Source organism: Pinus tabuliformis, chromosome Q, assembly GCF_031772625.1.
Source record: "Pinus tabuliformis cultivar Carrire ecotype Pingquan chromosome Q, CPIR1, whole genome shotgun sequence".
In the NCBI taxonomy this organism is placed as follows: Eukaryota; Viridiplantae; Streptophyta; class Pinopsida; order Pinales; family Pinaceae; genus Pinus; species Pinus tabuliformis.
In genome coordinates this window covers 56,476,435-56,493,451 of record NC_142296.1, presented here as the reverse complement: position 1 = coordinate 56,493,451, position 17,017 = coordinate 56,476,435, and the positions used below count along the sequence as shown (strand labels likewise).

The 17,017-nt window shown below is 39.2% G+C and overlaps 1 protein-coding gene across 1 annotated transcript in view; it reads left to right on the top strand.

The window, feature by feature from the left end:
* The window catches only part of LOC149218274 (exocyst complex component SEC5A-like), a 309,979-nt gene that overhangs the window by 33,074 nt on the left and 259,888 nt on the right, over positions 1-17,017 (top strand). Inside the window, 1 exon segment of the mRNA XM_089383884.1 lies at positions 2,726-2,830. Within this exon segment, the coding sequence (XP_089240010.1) occupies positions 2,726-2,830 (105 nt within the window).

The following is a 17,017-nucleotide window of genomic DNA, read 5'->3' as shown; positions in this document are numbered from 1 at the left end:
AAGATATCAGGTTTTCTCCTGAGGCTAGTCGAATCTGTATTGAGGCAGAAGGTCGAATTATCCTGAGGAAAAGGTAATAGGTTTCTGAGGTTGATGGCATCCTGAGACCAAAATTAAATCTGTGACAGACCAGCAAGCGTTTCCTGAGCATAGACGAGGTTTTCCTGAGCTTATTCGAGGGTTAAATTCAAGTAAGTTCCGAGGGCAGATAAAGGACGGATTCGAGTCTGTGTCAGGTCGATATTTTCTGAGGCATTACAGTAGCCCTGAGATTAATTTGGGATGAGTTTTTGGGAAAATTGGAAGCCAATCTGAGATAGATCTGTAAGCAGAAGTTTGGACAAACCTGCTCGCTGTCATTCTGAGACAACTCGAATCCTAGCTCCGAAGTTTTGTGGCTTTCGGTCAGCTCCCTTTGACAGAATTAGGGCTTCATTCTGAAGCCACTCGGATATCTCTTCTAACCAGAATCTATAAGGAATTACAAATTACGGATCAGTATAATACGGTTCGGGTCATTTGGATAATTGCTCGTTAGTCAAACTCGGCTGGATCTTTTCTGAGGAGTTCTCGTTCTGAGACAGAGATGCAAGCGTCTCTTCCTGTGGTATTTCGTAGCATCAAGGAACAAGTAACAGCTGCGGCCCCAACAAAAGAGTAGCATAATTTATCATTCTTGTTTGTCTAGTCTGTGGATCAGTTCAGGAAACTAAGATCATTTGCTGTTGGTAATTTTCTCAAGTCTTAGAATTATTGTTGATTATGGTTCTGTGCTTTAAATTTCTTATTGATGGTTGGCCAGTATTATTTACTGTGAGTTTAAGAACTATCATTACTCATTCATGTATTAGTTCTGTTATTATTGAAAAGCACTGTTATTATTGGATAAATGAAGGAATTCTGTTGAAAAAACCCTAGTTTCCTAAGAAACCTGAAGTGTGAAAATTGCCCTAGCATATTACACTTGATCCCAACTACTCAGTCTACCCCTGATGAGCATGCTCAAACAGAATTGAACACATCTACTATGATATTTTTTCTTTCTTCAAATCATTTTCTGTGTGATTCTTATGAGGTGAAAAATGATTTTGTTCAGTGAATCATGCTTTGTAGTATGAGGGCATCAAATGAATGAGTAGATTGTGAAGGCATCATGATAAAATGGACAAATTGGATCTCTTTCTGGTGTTTTTTTCTCAGTGATGATTATATGACAGAATGATACTGTTGAGTGAATCATGTTTTGGTCGTATTTGAGGTGTTTTTCCATCTATCAAAGTTTTGCATGTAATATCCAAAAACTATGTAACCTTCTCTTTGTGCTTATTCATAAATAGAAGCTACCAAGTTAACATTGTTGTCACAGATTATTGATTCTATTTTTTTTTAAACTCAAATTTAATAATAGGTATGGTTACTTTGCAGAATTTATGGCTAGGAAATCTGGATAATGAATTGGCAAAACACCATCTTAGTGATTAAATAATTTTGTCAATTCTTCCTTTTTTACGTTCCAAGCTGTTCCAGTTGAGTAGGGAGGTTCCAAGGATTGTCCCACTGTCCCAACTGCATCTGTTTTGGTTAGGGAAGAAAATCTTTACATGCCGAAGCAGCAAACAGGTGATATGTGTGAAAGTTGAATAAACTGAAAAAATACTTTTGCAACTTAACTTACTGTAATTACAGATAAATATGTTAAAATATTGTTTGTGTGCTTCTTTGACAATGCTCCAACAAGTGAAAAAGTCTATAAAAGTTTGTATAATAACGAGTCTAACATAATCATGTAGTTGGCTAACAAGACGGCCTAAGAAAATGATGTTTAAATAAAAGAGAAATTAATTTGAAACTTATGTTGATGGCCTATGTGGAATGGCCCTAGATCTTATTTCATACTTAAGGTAAGGAAATTGTTCTATGCGAAGCCCAAGGGTTTAGCTCAACCAGTTGTCCCCATTGTTGTTGGGCATTTGACTAGTTCTGTGCCAGCAGCTGCCTGGTTTAAAGCCCCCTGGGTTAGTCACACCAATCTACGATTCTGTGCTCGCTGCTGACAGGTTTATTAGGGATGCCATCCATGAATATGTGGAAGCATCTCTTGGGTTTCCCCATGAGGTTTTCCTTGGAAAAAATAACTTGCCATGTTGAGTTGCTTAGTCTTAAATTCCAGGATTTCGGTCTATATCCTTTTCTGTGATTATGTGCTGGTTGTCATTGAACTTATAGGCTCCAATCTTTTTTTGGTTTTCAAGTCAAGTATTTTTTTTAATGAATGCTACATATGAAATACTGCTAATATTGACCAACAACTTAATTTCCAGGGCTCTACACCTGTTGGGGTTTGAACATGGGCCATCATCATGGTGATGCCCCATCTCAACCACTAAACCACAACCCAGCGGACAAGCCAACTAAATTTGTCATGCTGTGTTAAATCTGAATTTTTTTTCTAGAATTTGTCGTCTTTATACCCTTCAGTGATTACCTGGTGCCTGTCTCAGACCTGAGCAAATAAGCATAAAAGGTTTAGGTCTTTTCACTTTTTACTGTTAAAACAGCTTGGTGATTATCAACGTAGTTCATTTTGACTAAATGTTGCGTGTTAAGTTGTAGAGTCAAAGTTTGAGGGAAAAAGAGAAGGGATTAGGTAATAGTTGTGCAAATTGCCCCTCTTTCTATCTCAATGTTTTTCACGTTCTATGTTTATTCTTGAATGTATATGTAGGTAGGCATCCTAAAGAGAGTTCTTGAAGAAGTTGAAAAGGTGGTGCAAGAATTCAAGGCAACGCTTTACAAGTCTATGGAGGATCCTCAAGTACAGCAATCTAATGTGAGTGTGCTTAACTTTTTTGAAATAGTCTTAACAAGTTTTAGTCATTCTTTAGTGTTGAAGAAGATTCTTTGATGGGGAGAAATAGAACATAATTTCATCTCACAAATCTTGAATTTATTTGTCATTATTGATTGATGATAGAGTTGCAAGTTTGCATATTGTATGGTTATTAAAAATTAGAGCACAGTTTGTATATTGGTTGGCTGTCAGCAGTGACAATCAGCAGCTGAGACACGTAGATCTTTTATGCAAAGTTGATGAAATAATGCATTCACATGGTTTGCATGAATTTGTGATTCCTGATCGATTGAGTTGCAAGTTTTATAATGCTTTGTTTTTTATAAATTAGTGGACATTTTTTTGTATATTGTTTGGCTGTCGGCAGTGGCAATCAGCAGCTGAAACAGGGTTATGCGAAAGTGTTAATTTTAGGTATGTTCTATGCTGAGAGCAAGTTTACTTCAATTTTCCGTATTAGATCAATATCAATTTGAGATTAGCAATCACATTTAGCATGATAGTAAAATGCAGATAGAACATAAATATAAATCGTAGAAAACAAGCCAAGACAAGAGGAGACAAGATGTGGCGCCAGTCAGGGACAAACCCCAACATGGGGAAACCCTTGAACAATTCTTCTTATGTTCTTCAATAGTTCAGCAGAGAGAGAGATAGTACATATACATCAGAAGTCAACATTTGGACCTGACAAAATAAGAGCAAAGATCTTCACTAAGAAGATAACACATTAGGTAGTTGATCTGAACTCAGGTGAAGGCATACTGCTTCAAGTGATTCTCCAAGGTGATTCCATCATCATGTTGCACCCATCACAGTGTTGCACCCATCATGGTGCTGCACCCATCATTGAGCTGTTCTCATCACTGTGCTGCTCCCATCACTGAGCTGCACCCATCACCGTGCTGCACTTCATTACACTATGCTGCACTCATCATGCTACATACAATTATCAATTTATCACCATGCTGCACTTCATTACACTATGTTGCACTCATCATCATCATTGTGCTGCACTTCATCATCACTATGCTGCACCATTCATGCTGCACTATGCTGCACCATTCATCATCATTATGCTGCACCACTGTCATGTTGCACTAAGCTGTACCCTTCATTACACTATGCTGCACCCATCATACGCTCAATGCATACTGCAATACATCATCACCATGCCACTGCAATACATTCTTGCTGCTGCAATACATCATGCTGCTGCACTCATCATCATCATGCTGCTGCAATACATCATGCTTCTGCTATACATTCATGTTGCTGTAACACTTATGCTGCACTTAACATACTACATCCAATTTGCTGCAAATGCATACCAGCCTTAGCTGCTTGCTATGGCTTGCAGCCTAGCAGAGCAGCTAGGCTATAGTTATAGACTCCTTCAACAGGTCTTCATGACACAGTGTTTAGGGTACTTAAGGACGATGTTCAAACTCGGAGATAGAGGACCTTCTTCATGCTTAAGGTCATCTCCTATGACTGCGTTGGGCTTCTTCATATTTAGGCAACGTAGAGCTTCTCCATGACAGTGTTAGGTTTCTTCATATTTAGGCAGCGTAGAGCTTCTCCATGATAGTGTTAGGCTTCTCCATATTGGGGTAGAGTAGAGCTTCTTTAGGACAGCGTTAAGCTTCGCCACATTAGGGCAGCATTTGACTGTGATTCTATCTTCCCAGTACTGCTTTTAAGGCACTCTAGAACTTAGGACAGCGTTAAGCTTCTCCACATTAGGGCAGCGTTTGACTGCGATTCTATCTTCCCAGTACTGCTTTTAAGGCACTCTAGAACAATGGTATTAGACCTGCGTTTAGGTCACTTCCTTGCTGGGATATGGAAACTTCCTTCTTCCTTGACTGCGTTAGAGTCTAGGGGATCCTTCCATGACAGCGTATTAGATTTAGGGCATCATTAGGCCAGCGTTAGGGCTCCTCTATACCAACGTTGAAGCCTCTCCTCATAACTGTGATCGATCTTCATCTCCATGCCAGCGTTAGGAGCTAGGGCATCTTCTTTAGGGCTGCGTAGAGCCTTCTTTCCCATGACAACATCTAGATCTAGGGCATTTCTTCTTAGAACAACATATTCTCTTAGGATCTTCTTCCTTCCACCAAAACCCAAACGAGTGGAGAGGAAGAGATCACATGAGATGAGTAACTAAATGACTTGAAGGCCACCTCTATTTATAGTAAAACATTGAGGATAGATGGGGGTAATTTGGTTGCTGGCCGACCTTGGCGAATTGTCGCATAACACAAATAAATTCATATCTCCATGAATATATGTCAGAATCAGATGATCTTTAGATCAATCCTACACCTCTTGAAGAGAGTGTTAATTTTAGGTATGTTCTATGCTAAGAGCAATTTATTTCAATTTTCACAGTTAGCTCAATATCTTTTCCAGATTAGCAATCACATCAGCATTAAAGTAAATTACAGATAGAACATAAACATAAATGAAAGAAGACAAGCGACAAGAGGACACAATCTGTGGCGCTAGCCAGGGACAAACCCCAATGTGGGGAAACCCTTGATCAATTCTTCTTATATGTTCTTCAATAGTTCAGCGGAGAGAGAGAGAGAGATAGTACATTTACAACATAAGTCAGCACTTTGACTTATCCAAATAAGAGCATAGATCATCTCTAAGAAGATGATACATGAGATCAGTTGAAGACATCTTGCCTCAACTGATTCTCCAAGGTGACTCCTTCACCTATCATCGTGTTGTATCTTTCCATCATGCTGCACCTCACCATGCTGCACCCATCATCATAATGCTGGACCTCATCACCATGCTGTACACATCATACTGCTGCACCATGCTTGCCTTGCTGTCCATGCTTGCTGCTGCCCCATGTGCCTTTTCTATAACATGCTAGTCACTGTTGTCCTATGTGGCATACAACTATCCCACTGTTCATTCCAAGTTTGCTTGCTGCCCCATGCATCTTTGCTATGTAGCTTGCTGTCCCATGCATTTTTGCTGCACTAGTCACCTTGCTGTCCCATGCATTTTAGTTGCACTAGTCACCTTGCTGTCCCATATATTTTAGCAGCTATATGTAGCTTGCTGTCCCATTTACTTTGCTGCACTAGTTAGCAGCACCATGTAGCCCAACTGTCTTATAGCCCAGTTGTCCTATTTACTTTGTTGCTGTCCACAACACTGCTGTTCCAATGCTGCCTTTACAGTTGCTTATATGGTGACTGGTTAGGGCATCTGGCAGCCCTTACACACCCAGCTATCCATCCTTGAACAATAGCATATTGCTTCTATTCTCCTCGGCTTGGTTGCTTGCCTATTGTGCTATTAACCATCCTATCCCCACGATGTCTCTACAACCCTTTCACGCTGTCTAGGGCAGCCTCCACACTATCCCTTTGATCCTTCATGTTGCGGCTAAGGCTTCGCTGTCCACACAACCCTCCACGCTGTCCCTTTGGCCCTTCACATCAGTGTCCTCCTTCTTCTTGAGTTGCCTTAGTATAGCTTTGTTAGGGCTGCCTTTAGGTCTTAGTGAGGGTTGCCTTTAGGTCTGCGTTAGGGCAGCCTTTAGGTCTTAGTGAGGATTGCCTTTAGGTCTACATTAGGGCAGCCTTTAGGTCTGTGTTTTAGTAGGGACTAGCGTATAGGTTTAGGGCTCCTTGATAGCGTTAGGGCTTTTCTTCATGACTGCGTCCTCTAGATTATGGCAGCGTATTTCTTCTTGATTGTGGCTAGGGCAATCTCTTATCCTCCAATGTCTAGGGTTTCCACTCCTAGATTTCTCTTCCACTAAAACCCAAGACAAGTGTAGTGAAATCAAGTTAGAAGTGTGTGTGAGAAATGACTCTCAAGTCATGTTTTTTTATACTAAAACATTGACCAGATGTGGAGTTTATTTGGTTGTTGGCCGACCTTGACAAATTGTCTTATAACACAAATAAATTCATAACTCCATGAATGCTTATCGGAATTGGATGATCTTTAGATCAATCCTACAACTCTCGATGAGAGGGATCCAAGAAAAATATCAGCGACCATAAATAAGATGACCCACATGGAGTTTGGCCCTAGTTGCCAATTTTAACACTCCCTCTCAACGAGGGAGAACTTCATCTGCTAATCAATATGTCCGACTGTAGTATTTTTGCCATCAGTGCCCTGCACTGCTTCGCTCTGCTCTGCTCTGCTCAACCATGAAGAAGAAGAATTGATCGAGAATGTCTCTTACCATTCTCTACTAACCCGAAGTCAGTTTTATTGATCCTAGATCAATATCACAAGAGAGTGTGTCAAACCACTCATACTAATCCCAGATCAATGGACGTCATCCTAGCATAGGGAGTACGGTAGATACAACGATGCGTCCATCGATAGTACTACTATGGTCCCTAACCCCATTTCCTTGCTCATTGACTCATGGGTAGGATGCCTCGACAGGGGAACCACTCATCCTGTCCCTAAGTCGCCACGAGTTACCACAGGGGAAGGCTGAACCATTCACCATGTACACAGTGCACCATTAGGGGAGGGTGAGTCGCCCTATGGTCGCTTGTTGCTCCAAGAAGTACCCCAAGCTCCCTCGGAGCTCTCGGAGCTCCCAGAACTCAATGCATGTGTCATGCAGGACTCTCATAAGAAGGTCTCTCACCGACTCCAAGTCGTTTGGGAAAGTCACAAATTTGACCTTTCCCCGGGGCTTAGACAAAATGTCTATGACCTGTACATCAGTCTCAATGCGATGGAGCCTCCTCGCTCATCGACGTACCATATCCCAGGTAACGTAGTATTTGATGTCTATATGCTGGAGCAATTATAGAATATGAGATTCCTCAACAATCGAATCCCCCTCTAGCTGACACAGAGGATTATGGTGGTATCCATCATGTGTACAAACAGCTCGCTGAAGAGCTTCCACAACCAGGCAGCTTCACATGAGATCATACTCATAGCTATGTATTCAGTGGTCCTTATAGCAACCAACTTCTGCTTCCTGTTCATCCAGGATATCGAAGCAGATCCAAAGACAACCAACACTCAGAAGTGCTTTTGAGATCCTCCACACTGCCTGCCCAGTCAACATTCGACTAATCATGCAGCTTCATATTTCCGGCATTGTATCTCAATTCATGAGAGATTGTGCCCGAAGATATCTCAAAAGATTCTTGGTACCAATCCAGTGTAGCTCAACCATATATGAGCTCATCATACTAACTGCAAATCATATGTTCGGACGGAAGTTCACCAAGAACATCAACGCGAATGAGTTTATGAAATTCAGAGGCATTTCCCAAATCTGGTCCTCCATCACTACCATATAACTTCTGAAAATTCGAGGTAGTCATGGGCTTGCAGTTTACCATTCCACATCTGGAATCCAACTCCCTCTTACTTCTGCAAATGAGAGGGTCTGCACTTGTCAGAAATAGGTCGTCCTCAGAAGGTGCCGGTATGAGAGGTCTATCATTCACAACCTTCAAGCAATGGTTTGTATCAGCTTCAATCCTAGTGAATCTCAACTTCATCAGACAATTATCAATCCTCTCATACTACGCTCGCGGTGTTTTGCTTCAAGCCATAAAGGGCTTTCTTCCACCTTTATACGTGAGATTCCTGATCATGAATCTCAAACCCCTCGGGTTGTTCCAAATCTGTGGACTTGCTGCATGAGCGGAATGGTCCCCTTGTAAGATTTTCCTTCTGCACATCTCAGACATGTATCTTCATGCTCTTCTTGAATTCAGGCATCCCTGTCACCATCTGACTCACATCGGGTAGGGCCCCATAAGTGGACCTCCGGTGTTATAGTCTTATAGATGAGATATGTCAATTGACATGATCCCCAATGGACCATCCCGCAACTTGATACAAATTGCCAACCCTGAACCCATGAGAAAAAGAATCTTTGAAAATTCTATTTTCAAACACGTACCTTTCCATTGATGAATGCCACCATGAAACCTTTGACTTCCATTGTCGAAATGGACACCAGGTTCTTCTTGTGATCAGGAACATAAAAGAGATTATGTAAATGAATCGAGTTATCCTCATTCAATTGAGGGGTAACATTCCCGAAACCCTTTTCGGGATAGGTGGCATCGAATCCAAGTATAATCCCACGATTGTTTTTATCTCTACCAAATTAGAGAGAGCACCCTTCTATCCGATGAAGTGCCTTGAAGCACTACAATCAATAAGCCAGATTCCCAAAGAATCTGAAGGAGAGGGCCAATACAAGATAACGCTTCTTTATCTTATCAGAAACAACATTTGATTCTGCATACCTGGGGCTCCTTGCTTTCTTGAAGAGTTGGTCGTTTCCTTGATGACCTGCATTACCTGTCATTCCTTTGATCATTGAATATGTCCCTGGAATGATTGTTATCATCATCAAGTGAGGTGTCCCTACCATTCAGACACTCATTAGCATAATGGCCGAACTTATTTACAAACAAGCCATCTGCCTTTCCTTCCACCCTTGGATCTAGACTTCTCAATGAAGTGATCATTAGGTAGGCCATCAGAAGCTTCCACTGTGCCATTCTGATAATATTCTCTTCTTTGATTTCACCCTTGGTGAATGTGAAGAGGGATGAGGAATCCATTGATCCTTTTGTCCTTTCCCAACTGTATTCGGTGATTGCTTTTTCACTCTTGCTTGCACATTGTCTTCACCTTAGCTTTGATACCATGTTAATTTTAGGTATGTTCTATGCTAAGAGCAATTTATTTCAATTTTTATAGTTAGCTCAATATATTTTCCAGATTAGAAATCACATCAACATTAAAGTAAATTGCAGATAGAACATAAACATAAATCGTAGAAAACAAGCCAAGACAAGAGGACACAAGATGTGGCACTAGCTAGGGACAAAGCCCAATGTGGGGAAACCCTTGATCAATTCTTCTTATATGTTCTTCAATAGTTCAGCAGAGAGAGAGAGAGAGAGGTAGTACATTTACAACAGAAGTCAACACTTTGACTTATCCAAATAAAAGCATAGATCATCTCTAAGAAGATGATACATGAGATTAGTTGAAGACATGTTGCTTCAACTGATTCTCCAAGGTGACTCCTTCACTTATCATTGTGCTGCATCTCGTCATCATGCTGCACCTCACCGTGTTGCACCATGCTTGCCTTCCTGTCCATGCTTGCTGTTGTCCCATGCGCCTTTGCTGTAACATGCTAGTCACTGGTGTCCTATGTGGCATACGATTGTCCCACTGTTCATTCCAAGTTTGCTTGTTGTCCCATGCATCTTTGTTATGTAGCTTGTTGTCCCATGCATCTTTGTTGCACTAGTCACCTTGCTCTCCCATGCATTTTTGCTGCATTAGTCACCTTGCTGTCCCATTTTAGCAGCGCTATGTAGCCCGCTCTCCCATTTACTTTGCTGCACTAGTTAGCAACACCATGTAGCCTAGTTGTGCTAGTTACTTTGCTGCTGTCCACAACACTGCTGTTCCAATGCTGCCTTTACAACTGCTTATATGGTGACTGGTTAGGGCATCTGGCAACCCTTACACACCTTGCTATCTGTCCACGAACAGTAGCATATTGCTTCTATTCTCCTCGGCCTGGTTGCTTGCCTATTGTGCTATTAACCGTCCTGTCCCCACAATGTCCCTACAACCATTTCACATTGTCTAGGGTAGCCTCCACACTATCCCTTTGATCCTTCATGCTGCGGCTAAGGCTCCATTGTCCACACAACCCTTCACGTTGCCTAGGGCAGCCTCCACGTTGTACCTTTGGCCCTTCACATCAGTGTCCTCCTTCTTCTTGAGCTGCCTTAGTATAGCTTCGTTAGGGCTGCCTTTAGGTCTTAGTGAGCGCTGCCTTTAGGTCTGCGTTAGGGCAGCCTTTAGGACTGTGTTTTAGTAGTGACCAACGTATAGGTTTAGGGCTCCTTCTTGGTAGCGTCAGGGTTTTTCTTCATGATTGCGTCCTCTAGATTAGGGCAATATATTTCTTCTTGATTGCGGCTAGGGCAGCGTCTTATCCTTCAACGTCTAGGGCTTCCACTCCTAGGTTTCTCTTCCACTAAAACCCAAGACAAGTGGAGAGAAATCAAGATAGAAGTGTGTGTGAGAAATGACTCTTAAGTCATGTCCTTCTATACTAAAACATTGAGCACATGTGGAGTTTATTTGGTCGCTGGCCGATCTTGACGAATTGTCTTATAACACAAATAAATTCATAACTCCATGAATACTTATTAGAATCGGATGATCTTTAGATCAATCCTACAACTCTCGATGAAAGGGATCCAAGAAAAATATCAACGACACTAAATAAGATGACCCACATGGAGTTTGGCCCTAGTTGCCAATTTTAACAGAGAGGAATCCAAAAAAAATATTAGTTGCTATAAATAAAGACCCACATGGAGTTTGGCCCTAGTTGCCAATTTTAATAGAAAGATAATGTTTAGGAAACTAGTTGAGTAGATCTTGTTGTAAAGTCGATGAAACAAGGTATCCAGAGTTTGCATGAGTTTGTCTTTCCTAAATGATTGATTGTAATTAATTAATGCACATTTTGTATGTTGGTTGGCTGTGAATAGTGAAAATTAGTAGCTGAAAACCTAAAACGTTGTTATACTAAAAATAAAATTCAGGATACTAGTTGAGTAGATCTTTTATGCAAAGTTTTTGAAAGACGAATTCATGCAGCTGTGTGCATGCCTTATTTCAATAACTTTGCATACAAGATCTACTCAATTAATGAACATTTTGTATATTGTTTTGGCTATCAGTGGCAATGTTACCAAACTTGTCTCAACATAAGACTCGTTTTGACTGTAGAGTCAAACTTGACTTGAGCCTCGGCAAAAACTCGTGAGTCAACTTGACAACCCAAGGCCCTTATGGTTCTGAGATTTGGGTACCTTGTTTACTATAATCAAATTGGGCCACGATCGAGAGAGTCTAGACCTTGCTTCTCCGGCGTATCATCCACTGCAAACACACAGTTTCACAACCCATTATTTAGGCAGAGTTTGGGGTCCACCCATTTCACCTTGATGTTGTTTTCAGCTTGGTCACTTTCCTCCATAGAGCCAGCTATTGGGTGAGTGATACCCCTATCTAGCACTTTGTTGTTTGAAGGCCATCGCTTTGGGTCATGCTCGTGGATGGTTGGCGGAGGCATCTCAACTCCTTTAGTCGATGACCATCTCCCCAAAGCGCCTTCCTCCATTTAGTTTCTCCCTTGACGGACTAGAACATCTCTTATTGAGTTGGCAGATACATAATCAGGCCATCAGAGAGGATATCTACAAATTATACATTCAGGTCACTTGGAGATCCCCCTCAATGATCCTTGGCTCAAAGATGCCCTTCTTCCTAGAACACTTTTTGGAGCTGCAAGGTGGCCTCATGATTTGCCTCTCTCATACTCGTAGGCACTGAATGCACTCACTCGGGATCCCATAGGGTCAATTTCGAGTTGGGTCTTGTTGCCATCTAAATTCACACCTGGGTTAATGTGGAGAAAATCTTTAATTGCACTTGGTGTGGCCTTGGGGGCAAGCCTCGAGTTGATAAACTGTCACTCAAATCTTGACTCCTCCATCTACGCTAACTCCTAGCAAAGCCAAAATGGGGTGGATGCTATGAGACAAAATATACTAAGGTTTGATTAATCTACGGTAAACAAGTTCTAGGAGTTAAATGAAATTACAAGATATAATCCACAATCAATAAAACGAATCATAGCATATACTTCAAAGCATGTAAATGATAACCATAAGCATCATACTCGTTCATAAACCATAGATACAATGATGATAAACACATGAATGAAATACATGACAAGTAAAAGATATGAACAATGAGACCAATGCCAAAAGACTCTGCTCAATAGATGTTTGAAATAAAGTGTCTGAAATGTAAATTGTTGGAAAGTAAAGTACCTAGGAAATAAAGTAAAGCACATGAAATATAAAATGTACTTTAAAGGTAAATTGCTTGGCAATATAAATGTACTTGAACTTAAAATGAAATGCCCAAGATGTAAATAGACTTGAAAATTAAATAGGCAATAAGTAAATGATCAAGTACAAAATGTTGGAAATTAAATGTGATGGAGTGTCTCCTGGTTGATTTTAGATTAAGATTAGGTTCTCACTTGAATTTAGGTAGTTTCAATACGTGAGTTAATGCAAATGCAAATATGATTGCAGAAATTAAAACTAGTTAGAAATCAACTTCCTCTTCAGGCCTTATGCTCGCTGGTGCCCCAATCATAGAATAAGAAGTGTTAGAAGAGGAAGGGTCCCTAGTTAATCTACTTCAGCCAACAAGCTGTTGGAATTCGCTGGACGTTTATTTGCAACAAAATGAAAGAAACTAATGATATTAGATCTAATCTAAAGCAATAAAGTGTAGAAAAATATTGTTTGCTGGTAGCCTTCAGATGTTTCAAGATTTTTGCAAGTTTCATACCCAGAGTCCGAAACTCATCTAGGCTGATATAAAACTTTAAATGCAATTTATTTGAAAGACATTTGAGCCGCCGCTACCATTTAGATTCCACTGATATGAGAAATAAACAAGCACACACACATGAAATTTTTACACTGTATTTGTGGTCTAAGGACACTGGAAAAACCCACAAGGGGAAAACTAGTCTTCAAGGAGTTTATTAATTGCTCTCAAGGAAATTAGTGCAACAGAGAAGAATTAAACTTTTCTCTCTTTTAGATGTATGATACCACTGCCAGGTTGCTAGAAATTCAAGCCCCCACAGTACTGAATTCAGACTGTTACATGCATTGAATTTTGTGCACAGGAACACTGAAAATGTCTTTAAAAACATGCGGGACTGAGCTGAGATTTTTCAAGAAATTTTGTGCCAAAGACTGAAGCAAATTTTTCCTGGAATCACGTGGAATTAACCTCTAGGTTTGTGCTTTCAGTCACAAATAAAACAGTGAGACAGACCCCACAAAACTCAGCCCTGTTGACTGTACTTGGCAGCAATAAATAGTTCGAACAGCTGCCTCTTTCCCCAGCTATAAACCTGCTGAGTATTCCACTCAGACTCTTCACAGCCCAGCACAGTCCCTTAGCTGAAATCTTAGCCTGCAAACTTAGAAACTCAGCCTGCAACCACAGACTGAAAATTTCGGGATTTGTGCCAGTCACCTTCCTGAAATATCAGGCTCTTTCTTTCAGACCTCCTTTTGCTGTACAAATTTCTTCCTGGCTTGCAATCACAGTCACCTTGATCCTGTCCTCGAGTCTCATGAGAATAATGAGCAAAAACCCTTCCTTTTTCCTTTTGTCTTCTCAATAGAGGGAAAATTTATCCCTATTGATCAAGGGCTGATATTAAATCTCAGCCCATGAGATCAATGGTTGAGATCAAGGCCCCCACTTGACCTCCTCTCTCATGTTGTCCCCCTCACTTAAAGTCCTAGTCACTTGGTTCAAGGAATTAGGTACGTTCATGTTAAACATAGAAAAAAATTTCTGGATGTTCCCTTACAAGAAGAAGATGGCCACATTCCAAGACATGGCAACGAAATCAGAACTGATAATGCCTTCATCAAAAGATCTTAAAGACATTTTGTTTCAAGAGAACCCAGAAACAATATCAAAGAAGTAGAAAGAACTTGAAGAAGTCATCCAACAAAAACAAGGAAAATTCATGTTTGAAGGGAGGGTAATCAGAAACTACTTACACAAGTCAGAAAATGTAAAGCTAAGAAACACCATTTAGAACAAGAAAAGAAAATTTCTGAAAAGAAATTCAACAAAAGTCTATCTGAAAAAGAGGAGGAAAATTTATGCTTAAAGAACCTTAACCAAAGGTTATTAGAGCAAATCAAGTATTTAAAAGATGAGAAGCTTGAATACCAAAATAAAGTTGACTCAGAAAACGAGGAACTCTACGTCTCAAAAACCATAATCAAAGTCTACTCATCTAAATTAAGAAACTTAAGGATGATAAGGAATTATTGAAAAACAAATTAGAAGAACTTTTAATGAAAGAAGTGTCGAAGTCTTCAGTGCAAGTGGAAGAAAGAGGAACGAATACCGATCCAGTCAACATCACAACTCAAGAAGTTAACCAATCAGTTGAAGTAAAAACATATTCAAATGTTGCAGTTCAGACAATGAAAATCCCACGTGAAGATTCTATAACGAACTCAACTACATTAGTACCTAAAGTAAATCAAGAAATTACCACACACATGTTAAAGGATGGCCAAATACGAAGAACTCCATATCTACATCCGAATCACAAGAATAAACACCTCAATCAATCAACGAATCTATATCGCTCAAAGCATAAACAACAAACTTATGTTCCAAAGAATATTGAAATGTGCACAATCTAGTCCAGTGATAACGATTCACCATAAGTATCCAGTAACTACAACATTCCACAAAATATTAATTTAGGATGGTTAGATCCTTTCTCAGTTCGACAGTTTTGTTTATCACTTAGAGGATCATATCGTCTTGTATCATCGAGGATGACAGTTCCGTGATGAGAAAACACTCAAAACAAAAAAAGAGATCAAGCGTTTTCATTAGTAAGCTTTGAAGGCAAAGCTTTTTGAGGAGGAAGGCACTGTTATGAATATAATTTATATAAAAATAAATAAATTAATGTAAACAATAATAATCATAATAAGGTTAACTAAATAGTCATTAGTAATTAAAAGGCATGTCTTAAAGACATGACCATTCATGAAGAGGCACCTGCCTAGGTATATAAGTAGGCCTCATTTGTAACATTCACATAATCTCATATCAATTCTTTTATATAATATTCAATATACAATTACTTGTCTTATAATGGATGTTTGTGTTTTCGAAGTATTCTTGAAGATTATTGCTACGTATATGAACTTTGTTCGTTACATTGGTATCAAAGCATTCCTCTAACTATATGAACTTTGTTCATTACATTGGCATCTAAGCATTCTTCCACATATACGAACTTTGTTTGTTACATAATCTATGAGAAATGGTATGATATGATGTGATTTACATTGGCATCTGAGCATTCTTCCGCATATACGAACTTTGTTCGTTACATAATCTATGAGAAATGGTATGATATGATGTGATTTACAAATCAAGGCGCCATATGTATACCTAGGCGAGAGTGGCCTGTGATTTAGAGTCATGTCCTTTCATTATACTAATTATTAGTTATTATTATTCGATGTTGTTTATATTTTTATATTCAGGAGAGCACAATTAAGATCTAATACACATTGAGGATAAAACTATATCCTATATGTGAAATATAAATAATGGTGATATAGGACTCAATCAGGGTTGCGGGTGTAATGGTCCATTTTCGATTGATAGGCAAGAATGTATTAACATGTATACAATGTATGCATATGATAGCTACATATGCATGCATTGCATACCTTGCACTAATATACTTATTGAATAATTATGAAAAATGTTCAAATAAATAATAAAAGGTTTGAGTACCTAAAATAATTAAGAAAGTAGATAATGCCTTAAAAAAATTGACACCTAGAATATGCATAATAAATATAATGTTTCATAAGTATAAGATTAATGAATAAGATGAATATTCTCCACCATAATAATATTAAAGTTATAAATTAATAATATATATATATATATATATATATATATATATATATATTATATATATATATATATATATAAATAAAATTTTATTCAAATATTAGAATTAAAGTTTATAAAGTTAATTCAAATAAAAGTCATCACAAACATAATAATGTAAATGTACCTATAGTTAAAATCTAAAAGTAAAAATCAAACACAATAATATCTAGGGTTATTAATGTTCGTACCCTTCCAGCGACACGTAACACCATAAATCCCTAAATCTATTCTGTCAAGAGTAGTGGAAGAAGGCGGTGACTGCTTGGAAAAACTAGTTATGCAAGTACGTGGAGAATTGGGAGGAGGAGGAGAAAAGAAAGAGAGGAATGGAGGATTGAAATGTTGAATTGAATATTGGAATTCGAATTTAAAGGAGTGAAATTCAAAACTGTAGATTGAGCAGTTATTCTTGAAGCTTTTGGGCATGGGGCCAAATTACTTCAAATTGGAGGTATTTTGGAGTTGGGTACATAGATTGTGTCCAGTTTGGCTGGGAGGTTTTGGTCATTTGGTAACACAGTGAAATTGGAG